General features: G+C 41.8%; 1 protein-coding gene across 3 annotated transcripts in view; it reads left to right on the forward strand.

Moving 5' to 3' along the window:
• Positions 1 to 20,250, forward strand: part of MPPED2 (metallophosphoesterase domain containing 2) — a 121,375-nt gene that overhangs the window by 47,685 nt on the left and 53,440 nt on the right. For all 3 annotated transcript variants that reach the window (XM_031061875.1, XM_031061876.1, XM_005426933.2), the window contains one exon: positions 19,971 to 20,196. In XM_031061875.1, coding sequence (XP_030917735.1) covers positions 19,971 to 20,196 — 226 coding nt within the window. The remainder of the gene's footprint in view (positions 1 to 19,970; positions 20,197 to 20,250) is intronic.

A 20,250-nucleotide genomic window follows, 5' to 3' on the forward strand; every position in this document is an offset into this window, starting at 1 on the left:
TATATATATATATATATGAAACATATTATACATATGACAAAACCAGTTCAAAACCAGTTATTCGGTTCCTTAGCACAGGGCAAGCCCAGAAAATTGCTTCACCTGTGGAAATGTTGGTGAATACTTGCATCAGTGCAAATATTCCTCACCAGGAATCAAAAACACCAAAGCCAGCCATGTCCTCTTTGCCTCTCTCTTTTGGAGACTCCTGTGTCCAAAATGTGTTAATTGTGTTTTACCCTTTATTATGTTCTTATTTACTGTGTGTGTTGTGAATATTAAATGCCTTGAAGGATGTGAGGTGATGATGTGCTGTCGTTAAAAAAAATACATACCAGGAGCAAACAGGATTCCTTTTGCTTCCTCAGTAGCACCTTTTTGCACCATAGTTGGTAGGAACCTTGTTCCAGGGCTACACACTGAGAATCAAGTGCATCAAATACAAGGTGGTCCTTACAGAAAAATGTTTTTCTGTCTTTCCTGGCCCTGGTTTTCTCCCCTGGCAGTTGTGTTGTGAAGCTGCAATGAAGACAAGGCGTCTTTGTCATTTATGTCATGAGGGAGAGAAGCCAGATCAAAGTTGGCTTTCATTCTGCAGCTCATCTTACCCACTCTGTGGTAAAAACCAGGTCTTGCCTCCATTAGAATTATATCATGGCATGACTAAAACACAATGACTGTCCACAATTTTTGCTGGCAGTAAAGCCAAGGGGAAAGTTGAGAGATGATTATTCTGAGCTTCTGCCTTGCTTGTCCTTCTCTGGGCCTTACATATCCCAGTTTTACAGGGCTGAGAGCACTGTCTAAAACCCTGCTGGTTTATATCTTTTTAGTCTTGCATCCCTCTGCCACAATTGGGTCTTTCACCTGGGAAAAATGTTCAGTTTTTGCCTGTCCATTCCACCCACACTCATCCTTGCCTCCACAGCCAAGGCAAGGAGCTTGCTTTCCACCCTCCCTTTCCCATTCTCCCCAGTTCTCAGCCCTTGCAGCAACTTTTGCTAGTTAAATGCTTTTTCCCGCTGGCTGTTACATTTTCATTATTGGTTTTGCGTGGAAGTCAGCTGGGCTTATACATTGAATAACCTCTGTGGTCACTTAGTGATTGCAGACACTGGCTGAGGTAATTTATTCACTTTGTTTTGGTGTGAACACGTCCCTTGGGTCTTGTAACTGCTGTAATCACTTGACCTTAGGGACTGTTAAATGCTTTAAACACAGTTATTTTAAATTTATAATTGTTTTCATTAAAAATCTCTTCTGCTAACTTAACTAATTTTGCAGTAAACACAGCATTACTGTGCTGAGGAAGAATTGAGATGTTATTCTGTGCCAAATGAATTTTTTACTGAATGTTTCAACTTGCCATTATTATCTCTGTTCATATTTTCCCCATCCATTCTCATTCAGTCATATATGTGAAATGAAATAGAAGAATATCTAATTATAGCTGTGTCTTCATAGTGCAATATTTCCTTTTCTGGGTGATGGGAAGTGATTGAATAACCCATAAGAAGTGAAGAGAAAGCAAAGATAAATCCAGGCAGATAGATCTTGAATGAGTTGATATGTTTATTTTGCTCAGTTACTGTGGGCCTGATTGTGCATATGTGTGAATAATTTGAATTCAGTTCAGAATTTTTTCTCGAATAGCCCATTTTGTACTTTTTTCTTTAGTGTTTATATCACACTGTGCTCATTCTTTTGGTTCTGGTTTGTTTGTTTTTCCCCCCTGCAAGGTTTCTCTTATAAAGAATATTACTGCAGGAGCTTCCAAAATCTTGCAGTGGTAGACTTGGATAAATTCAGCAGGTGATCTTACTCCTGGTTATTGTCTGTGGGGCTGAAAGTTGAATTTAGCTAGCTTTTTCCTGAGTTGTTCTAGGATTTAGCAACTTGACTCTTTCATGTGTTTTAAGTCTTGCTTTTGTTCTGAATGTTTATTTCTTTAAATTTCTTTGGGATGATGACTGTAAAAACTTTGTGGATAGTTTAGTGGCCAAATACATATGGGTTTGTACTGGAACAAATATTTCTTTATATGTAATATGGGCTTGCCTCTAGTTTTTTGCTAGAGCTAAAAAAAAATCAACTTTATTTTTCTGTGCTGTAGTTCCTTGATCATGTTACTTGAAGTGAGAAGAAAAGAATGATTATGTAATTTTAATGCAGAGTTTTTCTTGTTACCTCTGCATATGTGGATGTGGTCCTCAGCAAAGTATTGCCTTTTAAAGTTCATTTTTGTGTGACTATTAGTAATTGAAAATAGCAGCATCACCTTGGACCTGCTGGTTGTTACATGGAATTGATGACAAAATGTAAATGTGGTGTTGCTCTCAGAACCGTGGACAGACACTTGGTTCCAGTCCACAGTTAAATTTATGTATTAGTGCTGTGGAAATTTGAAATTATATTCAAAACTGTTAAGCCAGACACCTGCCAGAATGTGTTTGATATTGAAGATAGCATAATTCAATTTGAAAAAAAAATTAAAAATGAACTGTACCGGAATAGTATAATAGTAAGATCAAGCCCTTTTCTTATCACTGTTTAAAAATGCAGGGTCACATTCCACTTTTATCCTTTCTCAGTCTCTCTGGTCTGGCTGAGTTATCTGGCTTCATCTCCTCTCCAGGCGTGGCTCATTCAGGGTTTAGAGTGAGTGTGTGCCTTTTACTAATGTACACTGAGGACAGCTCCAGTGTGATCAAGTGTTTGTTCCTGAGGGCTTTTGCTCCCTGAAAGTATATTTCTGATTATTTTGGCATCTGATATCACACTATTTCATATTTAAAAAAACCACAACCAGTAAGTTCTAAATTTCTCCCGATTCAGAGGGGTATGAGCTCAAAGTATTCTGGGGTAATTTAGAACCAGAAGGAAGCCTGTGAATATTTTAAAGTTAAATTATGGCAATAAAAACAAATCCCTTCCTTTTTTATAAATTGATTTATTTCTGATTTGTGTTTTTACCATCTGGAGCATATTTTGAACTCTATATTGCTCTGCTTGTTACACCAGAATGAATAATTGACTAAACATAAAATACCATTTTGATGAACAAAACTCTGAGCACTTGAAAAAAAAAAATTGCATTCATTGCAAGTGAAAGAAAATGCTGAGGTGGCTTTAATCCCATAAGTATGTGTGAGTTTGGCACAGCTGTTCTGGGAGAGAGGGAAGCAGCTCCCTGGAAAATCTGTTAATCCAGTTTTGGAAACAGCTCTGTCTTCCACGATGGCCCTGGTGAGCAGCTTCAGACACTGGGGTGGGATGGAGATATTTTATTTGCAGGTTGAGCTGCTGCTGAGGGCTTGTGGGTTTTTTAGTGATTTAGTAGTTCTATGGGTTATGTATCTCACTCTGTCCTTACCATAAAGTTTTAGAAACTTCTTCCTAGTTCATTTAGGGTTTATTGCTATATTACTGCTTAAGAATATTTCCTTTGCTTTTGTTCTGACTCAAACTGTGTTTAATGTCATGTTTAAAGTCCCATTTGTACTTAGTTTTCTATTCCCATATGGCTTGCCTGAATTAATAATAGCTGCTCAGTTTTTATTAGCATATACCTTTTCATGATCTATTATTACTAATTTTTATCTTTGTTTTTTCTTCTCAAAATAATACAAAAATACAAATGCAAAAAATAATTTGAATGTTTCATTTTATTATATTTATAAAGTGGTGGGAAAACACAACCATATTGATTTCTGGTAATAGGCTGAATAATTTTTCTTGATGTAGCAAGGTGTAGTGCAGTGTGAAAACAAAGGTAGGAGAAAGTGCAAAATTCTCCTTTTGCACCAGGGTTATAGCTGCTTCTTCATATTTATCCTTTGCTCTGGGTCAGATGTGAGATGTTTTGTGGCAAACAGAACCCCAGAAGTACAACTTAGAAGGTAAAATAGAAGCCATTGGATAAAATGGATGTTGAGGTAGTAAAATTTCCACTGACTGAGATGGAATTTATGCCTGAGAAGCAGTGTAAGATCATTCATATCTGATCAGTTCTTTCTTGTTCTGCTCTCGTTACTCCTGGCAATTCTTCATAAAGAGATTGCACAAAAAATCCATTTTTGCTATCCCCTAATGGTCTCTAGAGAAACAGAGGGTTTTAAAACTGTGTTTCCTGCTAAAGTGTAAAATTCTCTTTACGAATTGCCACGGTCAGTCAAAGCAAATATAAAGGTGTTATTTGACAGCCATTAGAAAACTTGGCTCAGGTAAAATGTGCTTTCAAAGAGAATAATGTTCTGCAGTGAGTGGCTCTTTATAAGTTTAAACTAATATATTCATTTGGTAATTTTCAATGAAAGGAAGGAGCCAGTGAGCACTGCAAAGTACTGCACAATTCTTGAATGGATTTTCAATCACAATAATTGCTCGGTCATTTCTTGGATCTGCTTCCCTGGGCTGCTAATGTTGTCTTAGAAGGGGGGAGGGGGTGATCAGGTTTCTTATAACGAGCTGTAATCAAACCAAATGTATTAAAAAACCCCAAATAATTCTTCCATTCCATTCCCCCTTTCCTACAAATCCACTTTGAAACAGAAAAGACATTTATGCCTGTTGTATTGAGCAGGCATGGGACAACCAGTGCCCCTCAAATAGAAACTTTTTCATCAGATTCTTCCTCCAGTGCTGCTGCCACATATTGAAATGAGAATGATTTCAGTGGAGAACAGTCGAGGGATTGATTCTTTGTGCACCATCAGTTAATTCCTTCACTTGCAAATTTAATGTTGCATCAAAAATACAAAGTGCAAAAGTACTTCTCCCTACGTTTTCACCCTGTGCACGCCATATTAACAATAGCTAATTAAAAGGAGCCTTTCTGTTAGCAGAGCATCACGTTGCAGGCTGGGAAGAACAATGGTTTAGGGGTGGAGGAGTTGCTTTGAGCAGAGAGGGGTTGGGGCTGGGGAGAAAGCACTGCGGATTTTAGTACAATGTGAAGTGTTCAAAGGAATTTTATTTCATCATAAAGATTAGCAGGCTGTGTAATTCAATTTAAAGCTGGTTGGCAGTGTTCTGTCTATTACAAAGCCTTTTTCTTTTCTTTTTTTTTTTTTTATTGCCACTATTTTTTTATGTTGTATATGACTACAAAACCTCGTAGACCGCAGGAATGATCTTAGGGGTTTTGTACTTCCCACCTGCTTTCCTCTTGTCCGTTCTGCATGTCAGGAAATATGTGAGGTTACCCTAAACTGAGCTACAAAACAGTCTATCAGTGGAACACCATCCTGGATTTTTTTTTGGCTTGTATAAAATAATTATTTTTGTGGCCCAACAGCCACTGAAAGTGAAGACCTGTTAAAAATGTTCGATCGAGAGGACTGAATTGAGCTTAAAACTCAAATGTTAGCATTTATTCACACTGGTTGTGGACATTACTGTGCTGTAGAAAAGCAACATGCAGCAATTTATGGTAATGCAAGACTGGCAGACCTTTCTCTTACAGTAATTGCCTATACTAGGGGGTTAATAAATGTTCCAAGAATTACTGACTCCTTTTTTTTTCTTGAAGAAAAACAGAGAGCTGCTTATTGCTGGCTATAACCAGCCTGCATAGCTGGTTCATTAACCCTCTTGTTGCAGGGGGCTGAGTGCTTGAGCTTGGGCAAGTCCTGCATGGGAAGGATGTGTCTTGGCACACAGGGGCTGTGGAACAAAGTCCTGTCTCCCTTCCACCCCTGTCAGGTCTGCTAGGAGACTTTCAAACCTTCATTGCCTGTATTTAGGGAGCAGATTGGTTTTGGAGAGTGGGTGTCAACTTTGTGGGCACTAACCACTGGTAAGGAGAAAAAGGAGAAGCACTTTTCCCAGAGCTAAAGGAACTTTTGTATTCCTTGTCCTGCTCTTTGCTGGGCATGGCAGGGAATGATGGCACCTGCTCTGGAGGGTGGCTCCAAGACCCACAGGAGGCACCTTCACCCCTGGGAGTGATGCCCTGTGCAGGCTGCCCTAGAGCAGGGGCTGGACAGAGCTACAGAATAAAGCAGGGATTGATTCCAAGCATCTCCTCCATGGATCCACCTTGGGCAGCACCAGAGCCCAGCCAGGGCTGCACCCAAGATGAACTCCAAGTCACACGTTTCCACACCATTGATAAGTTTTGGTCCATTTACATATTGGGGTTAATTGTCCAATTACAGCTTCAGGTTATGAAGTCCCATCCTCCCAGTTTGCTCTCCTCAATTCGCTGCTGTTTTACACTTTTTGGGCCTGAAGCTGCAATGGTGTCCTTTTGTTGGAAAAAGATTTTTTTTCTAACTAGACTGTGAAGAGAACTTGCTAACACTTTATATGAAGTTCAGAGTTACATACTAAAGCAGTACAAAATCTGGAAAACATGATATCTCAACCTGAAGGCATCAGTGCTAGGGATGCCTTCAGAAGGCTGACCTAGAACAGAGATTAGAGAGAGCTAAAGAATAAAGCAGGGATTGATTCCAGCATCTCCTCCATGGATCCACCTTGGGCAGCACCAGAGCCCAGCCAGGGCTGCACCCAGGATGAACCAAAATGGCCCCAAAATGCACGAGCGCTCCCGGGGTCTCTCCCTGGGATCAGTTCTGCTCCATTTGCATCTTGCACTTCATTGTCCCATTCCAGCTTTAGCCCCTGCAGTCCCACCCTGCTTGTTTTTCTCTCTCCAGCCCACGGGGTTTGTGCTCTGGGGCTGAGATTTGGATCATTTGTCCTTGGTGCCCAGCTGGAGCAGGAATTGTTTTGTCTCCCTGCTCTGTGCACAGAGCTCACCATCCCTGAATATGGAGCTCAGACCCACACACTAAAGCAGCGCAGAATGTGAAAAATAGAAAAGCTGAAACCTGAGGCATCACTAGAGGACTCTCAGTGCTCCTCAGCCTGTGACACCTCGGGAGGGCTGGATTGTGGTGGCCCTGCCACAGCTTTGGGAGTGTTTGGGATGTTTTTCAGGAGTTGTGGTGGCTCTAGGGCTCAGGTCAGGTCAGTGCCTCACTTCACTGAGCTGTTCTGGTCTCTTTGCTTGTCCTGCGCCCCAGCTGAGAGGTGACAATCACCAAACCCTCTCTGGCCACTGGTGGTGCCTTTGGTGGAGAAGGAACAAAGCAGCACACCAGGGAACAGCAGTGCAAGGAGAGAGGCCGTGGAAAGCCAACACAGGGAGAACAAAATAACATCAAACTGGGGGTGGGGTGGAGACTACAAAGAAGAGGGAGACAAATGAGAGCACAGGGACATGAAGTACTGGACCTGCTCTTCTTCACTTGCTTTTTCCAGACCTTCATCTCTTCTTGAGTTAATAAAATTAGGATATGAGAGCTCAGGAGCAGTCTGTACTTTGAATTTCCTGTAATTTTTGCTAAGTGAACCATAAAGACCTCAGAATTATGTGCATCTTTTCTAAAGAACCAGAAGCTTTCACGTCACAGGGCAGGCTGGGTATCAGAGTGCAGGAGCTCCTTTTCTCCCGAGTGTTGCCATTACATTTTTTTTTTTTTTAATGTAACCAGCCGACACTAAGGGTTCTAAGTTTAAAACAGAGTTTCAAATGATAAAGAATTACCCACCTGTCCCTTCTTTTCCCTGAGCTGCTCTCTCCCATATGTTACTCTGAAGGCTCCCTGCTCCCTCAGCAGCACTTGGCATTTGCCTTCACTCCTGAGAGATGAGCAGAGGAGCTGCAGGGCAGGCACGGATTTGCTGCAGCTTTGTGCAGGAGATGTCTCCTGAGCGTGGCAGGGAAGGAATTTGCTCCTTCTCCTCTCCTCTGCCCCAAGTTTCAGTGGTTGCTGGGAATAGAATGATGCAGCTGTAGCCAGACAGGCTGAGAGTAAAGGTCCTGGATTGCTGTCCCCTCTAAAACCCCATGAGGCTGGTGAGGGGCTTGGAACAGCTGTGAGGGAGCTGGGGGAGCAAAGGAGACTCAAGGGTGACCTCATCACTCCCCACAGCTCCCTGAAAGGTGCCTGTGCTCAGCTGGGGCTGGGCTCTTTCTCTCGGAACTGACAGAACCAAAGGACGCAGCATTAAGCTGTGCCAAGAGAAATTTAGGTTGGAAATTAGGAAAAAAAGGTTTTCACACAAAGAGTGAGAAGGTTCTGGAATGGCTGCCTGGGGAGGGGGTGGAGTCCCCATCCCTGGGTGTGTTTAACAAAGCCTGGATGTGGCACTGGGTGCCAGGGCTTGGTTGGGGTGTTGGGGCTGGGTTGGACTCCATGGTCTTGAAGGTCTCTTCCAACCGTGTGAATTCTGGAATTCTGTGAATTCTGTAACCCACACTGTACAGAAATCCACTCCCCGTTTGCTGTAAATGCCAATCCTGTGCCATTAGCTGGAGTGGGAAGGGCAGGAGGGGATGCCCTGCTGTGGTGGGCACAGGGACAGGGGCAGGAAGCAGACACCTCTGCTCTGGGGGTGGAAGGGCTCTGGCGCTGCAGTGAGGTGCCAGAGTGTGTCCAGCCAGACGGGAAGCAATACAGCTATTCATAAACAGCTGCTTCCCTGAGGCCAGCTGTGAAAACAATGATGCTTGCCTGCGAGGTGAGAGGGCAAAACCTGGGCAGAAAGGAGAATAAATAAGGAATAAATTGTTACCTTTGCCTTAAGTGACTGAAGTAGCTGCTCTCTGGATGCTTTGTGCTAATGACCAGCTCTGATTAACTGTAGTGGTTGTGTTATTCAGCAGAACTTTGCCTGCATATCATGGCTTTTTACAGCAGGTTTCTCATCCCATTTTTTTGTTTTAAAGGCTAGGAAAGATGGCTAAAATGGGTAAGTCAAGAGAGATCCCACTCTGCAGAAAGCACACGAGGTGAAAAATTTCATGCTTCAACAATTAACCATAGCATTTAATTACAGAGAAATATTTATTGGTGGACCAGAATTACCAGTGTCCTTCTCTGCACTAGGGTACAGATGCTGCATCATACAGATTTTCAAGCACCTTGTGAAAACGTTGCTTGAACATTTTCAAATTCTCAGCAATAAGTGCCATACATCTCAAACATTCATTTTAAAACATTTCACTCCTAGGTTAGAGGCTCACAATTATCCTTATTGGGGAGCAGAGGTGGCAGCAGCAGAGAGCCTTGTAACAGGGGCAGGAAAGATCAAGAGTTTCACCTGAATTCTGTCACAAACAAAAGCGTGCAAACTCTCTGTTGCAGAATGGGGTTTGCATTTCATACACTGTTTTTCATTTTTTCTGTTTTGTCCTGCCTTTGGAAGGAGAATTAGGAGGTATTTGAGTTTTCTGCAATGAAACTCAAAGATCTGGATTCTTAAAAAAAACCTTCAGTGTGAATTTGACCAGTCTGCTGTGAGATCCTGGGATGCTGCAGCACAAATTACAGCCAATAAACTGGAAACTGAAATTCTGCAGAGCCAGTAGAAAAGAGGAGGTGGCAAGAAACAGTAGCCAGGGGTGAGACAGAGAACTGAGAAATCACTGGTGCCGATGTCCACAGTTGCCACTCCAGACCTTTATCAGGCTTCAAGCTTCCCTCTCACTCTCTGTTTAGTGTTTGTGCTTAAACCCACAAGGAAGGGATCTGGGCCCTCCTGCTCAGGGAATTCTGGAACTCCCTCCTGCTCAGAGAATTCTGCATGGCCAGGAAGAAAACCTGCTCAAGAGGAGTTCAGCTCCTTGCAGTAACATGATGTAGCTGGAGTGATTTGGTTGAATCTCTCAGTAGCTGAGGAGCCTCTCTGTGAGCTGGATTCCTCAAAAGGAATTTCCTTAGGGGGCTCAGGAGATTCCTGGCATCCTAGTTCATCTTGGAAGACTGTAATGGAATGTTTAGCTTTATTTGGAATAATAAATTTAAACAGGGGGTTCAGAAGATAGTGCTGGAGGTTCCTGAAGACCTGCCTGGACATCTGAGCTGACTGTAATTTCTGTTTGCATTCTCTGTGCACCTTCCCCTTGTGTTCTGTCCTCCACAAACAGCTCAGAAAAGGCCCTTGGAGGTGGTTCTGGAGCACACATATCCCTGCTGGATATTGCACTCTAGAAGTGGAGTTTGGGCTCAAGCTTTTGATTTCTGCCCTTCCAACTTAGAAAAGGAAGGAACAATTAGAAAAGGAAGGAACAATTAGAAAAGGAAGGAAGAGAAGGAAGGGAAGGAAGAGAAGGAAAGGAAAGGAAAGGAAAAAGGAAAGGAAAGGAAAGGAAAGGAAAGGAAAGGAAAGGAAAGGAAAGGAAAGGAAAGGAAAGGAAAGGAAAGGAAAGGAAAGGAAAGGAAAGGGAGGAAGGGTTCCCAAGAAGAGTCAGTATTACCACATGAAAATATGTTTAAAACTACCTTGGAATATCAAACTTGCTTCTTATACTTCAGTGTTTACAAATAAAAGCACAAGCCTTGGTCACAGGGTAAAATCTCAAGAGCAGCTGATTGCTTTAGCACACTGGAGAATGTTACATTCTCTGAGTTATTAAAAAGCTGTAGTCCTGCTTTTAGGCAGTACTTCCTGCTTTTAAAGCCTCTGGGATATTAAAATAAAAAATTATCTTATTTCTTCTCTTTAACTTTATTTTCCTTGTGATTATTCTTGCTATCCCTGCTTTTATCTTTCCTCTTATCATTATGGATATTTATCCACATAACACTGGTACTGATAGCTGGATAATTATGAACCCCAGTATGTTTTGTAGTTTCCCAACAATATGCTCAAAAATAATAATTTTGGAGGAAGGGTTTCCGTTCCAGGTATAAAATCAAGAAGTTATGTAGGATATAATGTATCATATAAAGAAAATAGTTTTTGGGAGCTTCTTGTTTGTGTATTTTTGAGATTTTTCTCTTTGTAAGAAATGCTCTGGATGCCTTCCTGGGATACAGAAAAAAGGAGATATTTGAAGGGAATTTTTTTCAGAAATACTGACTGGGCTCTGCCAAGCCAGAAGACAGAGGAAGGTGATTTCCTTTGTGCATTTGTAAGTCTCAGAGATTTTCTTCTAAAAATGAGAAAACAAATGATGGGAACTAGCTCAAAGACTTGGGAAACAGGAAGATGTTTTGGAGATCATGTGTTTCCCTGGTTGGTGCATTTATTTGTTCATATTTAGATGGGTGGGCAGGTACTGGGAGGATCCTGATGGGGGCTGTGTGTTGGGCAGTCCTGTGGGCAGAAAGGGAAGTTCTGCTGCTTGTTTCAAGGTCTCTGTCAGTAAGATAGAAGAATTTGGGGCAGAATCTAGATCTGGCTCCTGCACTTCTAATTCTCATTTCCTTCACTAAGTAGTGAAGAAATGATATCAAACCTTGTTTCTTTTTTTGAATAAACTTTTTTTCTGGAAAATCTCGTCCTTTTAGCTTTCCCTGGCCTTTTGCAGTGTGAAAATCCATGTACATTAAAATAGCAAGACATTGTCTGTGATAATTATGATTAGCTTAATTACTTTCTGTATAATTGTTTCTCAAGATGACCTCCTTTTTGGTGGCTATATTCATTTATTTTAGGGGAAAAAAAAAAGACTTAATTGGAATTGTAGATGACAGAGATAGAGGGTATGTTCTGGGAAATTGGTCCAGATCTGTTTGTGTCAGGCAGTGGAAGCTGGTTTTTATATTCTTAAGATTCATGGAGAAAAATAATTTAAATTGATACAGTACGTTTGCGCACAAGGTAATATCAACAACCAATATATTATTTCGAAATCTGGTGAATTTCTTCATGGAGGATTAGGTTATATAGTGTGGTGGGCTCTGAAAAGAAAATAGAATTGTGTGTTGATGCCTTTAGAAATATTATTTGAGGGCAATAAAATGTTCTCTGGAATTCCCTCCTGAGTGGAGAAAATGGAGTTTGTTTGCAGTAATTGCATTTTCTAGCATTTGCTTTCGTGCTTTCCAATATGAGTTAAGCCAATTGGAACCTGTGATTTTGTTTTGCTTATTGGCAAAAGCACCATGTAAATTGATCCGTGATGCATTTATAGAGAATGCTTTGAAAGTTTTGAGAGAGAGATGCCTTTCTCTTATTAGATTTAGATAGTATTAGGGTTCATTTTTACATTTTAGCCTAATGCAATAGTAACCAAAAATGTTTCTTTTCAATTAAGTCTAAATTAAGTCCAAGAAGGACATTTCTGCTTAGCCCTACTGGCACTGTGAAGGCAGAGCTTAAGTTCCAGCCTTAGTATTTGGAGTTCAAGGTCAGAGGCATTTGAAACCACGCGAGGTGCTGAAATTGGTCTAAAATTGGTCAGCCCTGGTACATTAGGATCTCGATTGCAGGAGAAAAATCTAAAGTTCTGTTGGACAAAATGGGATTTATTTCTCTGTATGCACAGTGCACACACAGACCCTGAACTGCGGGGGCTTGATGCAGGTGGCTCTGCCACTGTGAATACAGGGAAATTCTGTTTAGGGAAGCACCCTTCAGCTCTGCCAGACAAAAGGTGTTCTGGCCTGAAAACCTCTGATGGTTTTCAGGGTGAGCACCATTTCCCTTAAAGGATCCCTTGGCAGGGGCACGTGGCACAGACCTGGGAGTCCTTCAGGTATTATCAATTTGCTGGGGCAAAGAGGAGAGGAGCAGGAGCTCCCATGAATGCAGGAAGCACTTGTGAAAATGAAAAGGGACAGACAAGGCTATTGCGATTTCCAGGTAGGGTGGTCTCTCAGAATTGGCCAAATTTAAAGAGAGATTTCACAGCTGCCAGCTCCTTTGATTTTAAGTTATGTGATTTTTAATTTTTTTTTTTCCTCTTGAAAGCTCTGTCTTTTAGGTTGCATAATTAAATGCCTGAAAAGAGAGACTTTCCAGGGACTAGCAAGCAATCTGTGCTGCTTGCGTTTCAGATTTCTTAATTTTAAAGTCAATTTGGGGGGACTTTTTACACCTAAAGTTGGCAGTGCTGTGAGCTGCAAAATCTGGAGGTTTTTTTTTTTCTTTTTCCCTTTTGCTTTTGAGGTTAGGCTGAACAAAACCTTCAGATTCTGTTTCAAAACAAAGAAACATCACGTATTAATTGTTAAAACTTTAGTGAAGATTTCCGTGTTTCAATAGCAGCAGCCCGGTGAAGTTCGAAACAAGCTTGGAGATCAAAAAACAGGACAAGTTATGTCAGAATAACGCAAAGGAAGCCGTGCAACCCTGAAGGGAAACAAAAGCTTGTCACTTACCTAGTGCTGCATTCCTCATTTCAGCAGACAGGAGGGAGATATTAATCACAAACAGTTACATTAGAATAATGTTATGGTTGAGACATAAAAACATCAAAGCAAGGAATGGTGACCAAGTGCCAGAGCGTGGTTAGACCAGACCTGTGGCCGAGCACGTTCTGCAGCGCACGTGGGGATGTTTTGGCCTTGTGTTGTGCAAAATTCACTAGCTTTTCTTGTGGAAGAGAGAGAATGAGTGGAAACTGGGTGTTAAACACCAGTGATGGTGCACATCAGAGCTGTTTGCAGCGCCTGCACAGGTGGAGCAGCGCCTGTGCTCCCTGGGCACCGCTCGGCCGAGCTCCACATCCACCCAGCGCTTCCTTGCTTTCATGGGTTTATGGCTCAACCCCGGCATTATTGTAACGTAGTTTTTTGTGTTTAATGTTCCTTAGACTTGGTTTTCCATTGCCAGCATGGAGGAAATCCTAATGCATGAGTTTGAGAGGAGAAGGCAGCAGACTCTGAACCTGCTGTGTGGCTCGATCCGCAAGCGTGAGTATTAACGCTGGAGCTGTCAGGCCTTGTGGAAATTAATGAAGCCTGACGGCTACAGAGGGAAAGGTCACAGGCAGAGCTTGCACTCACCTAACATTTCTGTTTTGTTGTGTCTAACAGTGCTCTCAACAAAGGGGAGCTTTAATGTACAAGCGTTGGATTTATCGCAGGGATTCCAGGGTCTCAGCCTTTGCTTCTCCCTGTGCTGCCATGCGATGTTTTCTTTGCATAAAGGCAAAACACTTACACGTTCATTCATCCTCTCTTCTTGCTCTGTTGCCCATGTGTGTTTTGCCTTTATTTTTTTCTTCTCCAAAACTGGAGGGGAGAAGAAAAAAAAAAAGAAAAAAGAGGCATCAGAACTGATGGTGGAATACTTTTCACTGGGAAGACTTTGAGAGATCTTGTGCTTCAGTTCTTTGTACTGTTTTAGAACCATGCTCTGGTTTTGTGCATGTTCTGTTTCCTATTTGCTGCCTTTTTTTTTTTTTTTTTTGGTTTTTAATGGTTTCATTGTGTAGGTTTCTACAGACACAGGGAGCTCAGCTGCATAGAAGTTCACGAGCTATGTTTTCAGCCAGTGTGTTGGTTGATACCAGTTTGAGCTGTTCTGGTGAGGACTTTTTGTGAAGGCTGACTCGATTAAAACAGCCAAAATATTTTCATAGTCAGTCGGTCAGTCTCATCTTAGAAAAGGTGTTTTTCTTGCCCAGTTTTGGATCTCAGTACCTGAAGTGGGCTGTTGGTGGGATAGGCCCGGCTTATCCTGTGGAAGCTCAAGTCTGTATAAATGTACTTAATGCAGTCAAACTCACTTATTGCTGCTGAAGGAGAAATAGCAGCCTTTGAGCCTTTCTGCCTTTGTTTTAAAAAGCTGAAAGGAGCTTCTGTGTTTTGGGACTGCACTGTAAATGAGGGGAAGAGAGAGTGACCATGGCCCTGTGATGCCAAGGGCTTTCCATGAGAAACCTCTCAGGAAGAAGTTGCAGAGCTGCTGACCAGGGCTGGGCTCTGCTGGTTGCCCTCAGCAGCTGCAGCTGTGGGGACTGAAGTCTGCAGGAGCAGCACCAAATCTGCTCCTTCTGTGTTTACCCCTGGATGTGCATGGTGCTGGTTATAGGGGAAATGCTCCATGACCAGTTTTGCACTTTTGGGGCATGCACGAATTACCAGAAATTTGAGATGATTCACTTGCATACACACCTCTCTCTTGTGCGGTTTTGCCTCTTCTTAAGATTTATACTTCAAGGCTTCTCAGGCTGTTTCTCAGCATATGGCCAAAGGGTTTATGAGGCTATGAAACAGGCATGAAAAAAGCTCCACGTTTCATGGAAGTGCTGTATGGTTTGAATAGTTAATGCATGCGTATGCATATTCAGAGCTTTGCATCAAAACCACTTGCATATCATTTGTGTGTAAATACAGGTTTCCACCACTACACAGACAGCTAGTATCACATTATTTCTCATTCCCCTACTTCCCTGTGGGGTTTGCAGGTAACAGTAGTAGAAAAATAATGTGATTTTCTATTTTTATAGGGGCTCAGCAGTTAACGTTCACTGCCAGGCACACTCCTTTTCATGTCTGGCAGCTCTGCAGAACTTGGGTTGTGTGACTAAACTGTACTCATATGAAGCATGCTATTAAAACGGGAATGGCTGTTCAACAGATTAAGGCTTCCTAGGCTCCAAGTGCTTAAGGTGAATTTAAAGAAAGCCACTAAAACAACTCCTTAGGTAGGTTAAAAACCCCATAGCCCTCTGGCCCACAAGCTTGCCCCCTTGTCCCATGTAATATAGATGTTTAAAGTCAGTCTGTTGTTCAGCTGACACTTGCAGTGGTGTAAGTGGCTGCAGCCAGCAACAGAAGTTCTGCCTTAGCAGCATTCAGACCCCCACTCCTTTTTTGCCACATTATTTTTCATCTTTTCCTCATTTTTCATTTTCATCTGATGCACTCTGCTCTGTGCCCACCTAATCCTTGTGTTGGCAGGAAGGTGTCATGGCACAGGAGTAAAGATGAACCTCCTGGGGACAAAGGTAGCTCTGGGGGACAAAGGATTATAGCTTGAGGGTTGATTTGTTAGACCAGTCACAGGAGTTTTCTGAGACTCCCAGATTAATGCATTTATTGTAAACAATTCAATTTTCCCAAGGCATTCAGAGATAACCATTGTTGCCTTTATTTGAGCAAGAGCAGTATTGACCTTTTGGCTTCCAGAAGAGAACAACTTGTTTAATTGCAGTATTTTCTTGATCAATGATTACATTGTGCCCTTGCTTGTACTGTTGAGAGTTGCTGAAAAACATCTGAACCAAAATAATAGATATATTTTGAAGATCCACATGTGCACACCCTGTGTATGTGTGTGTACATACACATAGATGTGGGTTTCAAGTACTCCAGTATGAGAGACTCTGCTTCACAGACTTAGTGCCCTAGTTGTTTATGGTAGTTGTAATTTTAGCCTTTTAATCTCACCTGTTAAGCATTTAAGTATTTTAAATAAACTCAGTTATTATGCTGGGAGTTCATAATGGGGGTTTCTGAAGTGCTCAGCCCTGCAAACAGATCCCACTTTTTCTAGTTTGGAAAAGGATTCTTCTAACTGTTTTCCAGAGTCACAGTATAAATTTAGAATGGGTGATGTTGCTGATGCATAATGGAAGATTTGATAGTTAGGAAATCAGACTAATAAGGACCAAATGTAGCTAACAAAGATTTAGTGAAGGAAAATGAGGAAAAGCCTTCCAACCTCTGTGTTGTGCTGTACAGGCAGCACTGATGCAGAGACACAGAGATTAATCTGCTCAAGATAAAACTAAATTACCATGGAGTAGGAGATTTTTGAAGATGACTTTCTATTTCCATATTAAACACAAGGTCAACAGATTATAGACAAAGGGCAGGTCTGCCAAAAGAAAGCAAAATATTTCACAAATTATATCAGAGAGAGTGGATGTTGTGCAATGCCATGGGGCCTTTCAAGAAGGAAAAACCAGGATGTGATGAATAAATAGCTGATCTGACTGCAGGTAACTTATTACTGTGATTAGTGCTATATAGTCCTTTTCCTCAAGGGAGAGAGAAGAATTGAATGAGACTTTCTCTTGCTGCTGCCCTGGCTTTTGATGTGTCTTAGTCCTAAAAATACCAACAGCTATCTTCACACCAATTGCAAGAAATACTGTCTGGGTTCCCCCTACAGATCTCAGGTGCTTATGTAACATGTACAATGCTACATTTATGTGTTTTAATCATTACTGATGTCACCCTTAGTTTGCCTTTGCACGTCCTGTGTGCCTCCAAAGTAAGCCCTTATTTTTAAAATGTCAAGATAAAAAAAATACTGGGCAGAAACGCTCCAGGCTTAATTGGGCATAATATCAGCAAAATGTGCTGGTTTTCAAGTTTATCAAAATAAATGGAAGTGTAAAGCTTGGACGTGTATCAGGTAAGATGAAGGGTTTTCTGTGTTAAAACAGGCAAATGTTGATAACTTAGCTGAAACCTGAATTGAACTCCTCCATCCCACTTCTCTGAGAATATTATCACACCTAGCTTGTTTTGGGGGATTGATGGTTATGACAAGAGTATCAAATTTCATGCTGGTGATATCTTTTATGTTTCCTGGGAGAAGAGAAAATAGCAGTTTTATCTTGTGCCCAGGAGTCACAGAGAGCAGGAATTGTAGGTACGTGCCACACAGAGTTTTCAAATAAAAATGCATTGCAGAGTAAAGATGGGCAAGGGGAGGAAAGTGGGAAAGGAGTGAGTCAAAAACTGTAGAGGAGCATTTATTGCATCTCCCCAGCTTTTATTCTAATGCAGCACCACCACAGAGAGTTATGAATATGTATTTTGTTCAGACCTGAGGTGTCTATGGAAAACATAGTCTGCTTGGTTTTTTCAAGGGATTTGTAGCTTTCTGGTTTTCCATCCAGAATTCACTAATTTTGCAGAGATGATGTCTCGTGTAATTCCTGTTTCTATGCTGCAAATGCTGCAAAAGCAGAGGGTTCTGACTTGTTCCCCTGTAAGTCCTGTTTAGGGGAAAAGTTAATCTTGTTGTATATACTTACAGCTTTACTCTGAAGCTCACTTTTAAAAAGAACCCAAACCAAACAGTTTCAAAAGTTGAATGTTTAAACCAGCAAAGCCACTTCTGTTTAGGAGCACTGTACTCACAAGGAATGTGTAGCATCTGATTCTGTCTTCCCTGGGACAGATGTTGTGAGTCCCACACCTGGAACACAAACCCACAGATTTCTATTTCATTTTGTCGCCTTTATGAAAAAAAAAAAAAAAAACCAACCCAAAAACCAAAGTGCACAGAAATCCCCATAACAAACCCAACCATTTCTAAATGGTTCTTAGTAATAAACACCAAATGAAGGATAAGGTATGAGGGTAAGAAATCAGGCTTGTGGGGAAGGCGGGAGCAGTTAGCTTTGATGCAATCCTACGTGGGATTTTTGGCAAGTCACAGTGGGACAGATTTTGTAAGAGAGCCGAACTTCTGTGAAGACACCACGGTATGGGACTGCATTTTTAAGGGAGCTCAGCACCCAGTATGTTTATTTGGAAGATCTGGCACTGATTGCTGCTACCAAGTGCTTGAAAATCTGTTCTGAGCTCCAAAAATCTGGCTCTGTGAGCATGATCCATGCCTCCTTCCAAACAATGGTATTAGTTCTCCTGAACTGAGGGGAGCAAACATGTGATTCTTTACTTCTGACTCTGATGGTAAATGAATTAATCAGATTTTCCTCTTTCCTAGTTTGGCTTATGTGGCTGAGTTTCATGGTTGCTTCTACTTGTGTGCTTTTTACAAGAAATGAGATACTGCCATAAACATAATAAACATAATGAACATAATAAACATAATAAACATAATAAACATAAACATCATAATAATAACAACAATAATAATAACAATAACAATAATAATAATAATAATAATGATAATAATATAAAAGGATGTTGCAAATGAATTGAAACTTTGGGGAATAGGCTAGGTCTTGAATAAATGTGGATTCTTTGCTTCTTTTTTGCCAAGGTCAGGATTAAATGTGCGAGAAGGTATTTTTTGTTCAGACTCAGATGTTTGTTAGTTCTTATCTGTTTTACAGTCTCACAAACCCTGAGTTCTGCAGCACTTCACTCTAACAACCTAAAAATGGAGCTGCATGTCCCTCTCTGGAAGGCCTTTTAAGGATAAACTGTCCAATTATGAAATGACACCTAAATTCTTTTTACTTTTAACCCAATAACCAACCACTTGTGCCCACAATGGGAACTTTTTTCCCCAATTACACAAAACCACCCAAACCCATGGAGATGAAGGTGAAGAAGAAGGACCAGCCTCCATCCTAAAACCTCCATCTTGCTTTATGTATATTGCTATGTTCTAAACCCTTAAACTCTGAGTTTTCCCCCTGTGATATCACACACTTCTATTCAAACTCCACACCCTTTATCCCAATTCTATCACTCAATTTTGGAAGCCTTCTCCACAGCCTCAGGTCAAATGCAGTGTTCTCTTGGGAGTCAGTGCCTGCCAGCACAGAAAGTCTGAAATTCTCAGCATCCAGGGTTCCAACAAATAAATGCCACTGGAATACAGATGAATCCAAATAAAGCCATAATTTAAAAACCAGCAGCCCCAGCTCTCAGGACATGGCTGGCAGGCATCCTGCACTCCCTGCTCACCTGCCAGGCTCCTCACTGCAGGCCGCTGCTGGGACTGACCTGCATTAAAGCCTGGTGGGCACATCCAGGTGAATAACCCAGCAGTGCTGTTTCATGCCCCCTTTGGAGCTGGCTTGACTGCCAGCAGCTGTGGTGCTGAGCCCTGCAGCAGGGGCTCTGTGCTGTGCCATGGCTTTGTGTGCCATTCTGTGCCTTTTGACCCTGTTCCACTGGGTGCAGGAGGAGCAGCATCCATCCATGTGCTGTGCCATGGCTTTGTGTGCCATTCTGTGCATTTTGACCCTGCTCCACTGGGTGCAGGAGGAGCAGCATCCATCCATGTGCTGTGCCATGGCTTTGTGTGCCATTCTGTGCATTTTGACCCTGCTCCACTGGGTGCAGGAGGAGCAGCATCCATCCATGTGCTGTGCCATGGCTTTGTGTGCCATTCTGTGCCTTTTGACCCTGCTCCACTGGGTGCAGGAGGAGCAGCATCCCCCCGTGTGCTGTGCCCAGCACGGAGATGCTCCCAGGCCTCGGGTGTTCCCCTCTGTCACTGCTGGCTGGCTGCTTGTTGTGGGAGGAAATGTGCTAATGAAGTCCTCTTTTTTGTTATTTCAGGAAACCTACCATATGAATATAAAATAGTGATTGCTGGGAATCATGAACTGACATTTGATAAGGAATTCATGGCAGACCTTGTTAAACAAGATTACTACCGCTTTCCCTCTGTGTCCAAATTGAAACCAGAGGACTTTGACAATGTTCAGTCACTCCTGACAAATAGTATTTACTTACAAGATTCAGAGGTAACAGTTAAAGGATTCCGAATATATGGTGCCCCATGGTAAGTCTCAATTTCAACTTTCTTTGCTGTTTATTGCTTCAACCCCAGCAGGAA

This window comes from Geospiza fortis, unplaced genomic scaffold (genome assembly GCF_000277835.1).
Source record: "Geospiza fortis unplaced genomic scaffold, GeoFor_1.0 scaffold113, whole genome shotgun sequence".
NCBI classification, from domain to species: Eukaryota; Metazoa; Chordata; class Aves; order Passeriformes; family Thraupidae; genus Geospiza; species Geospiza fortis.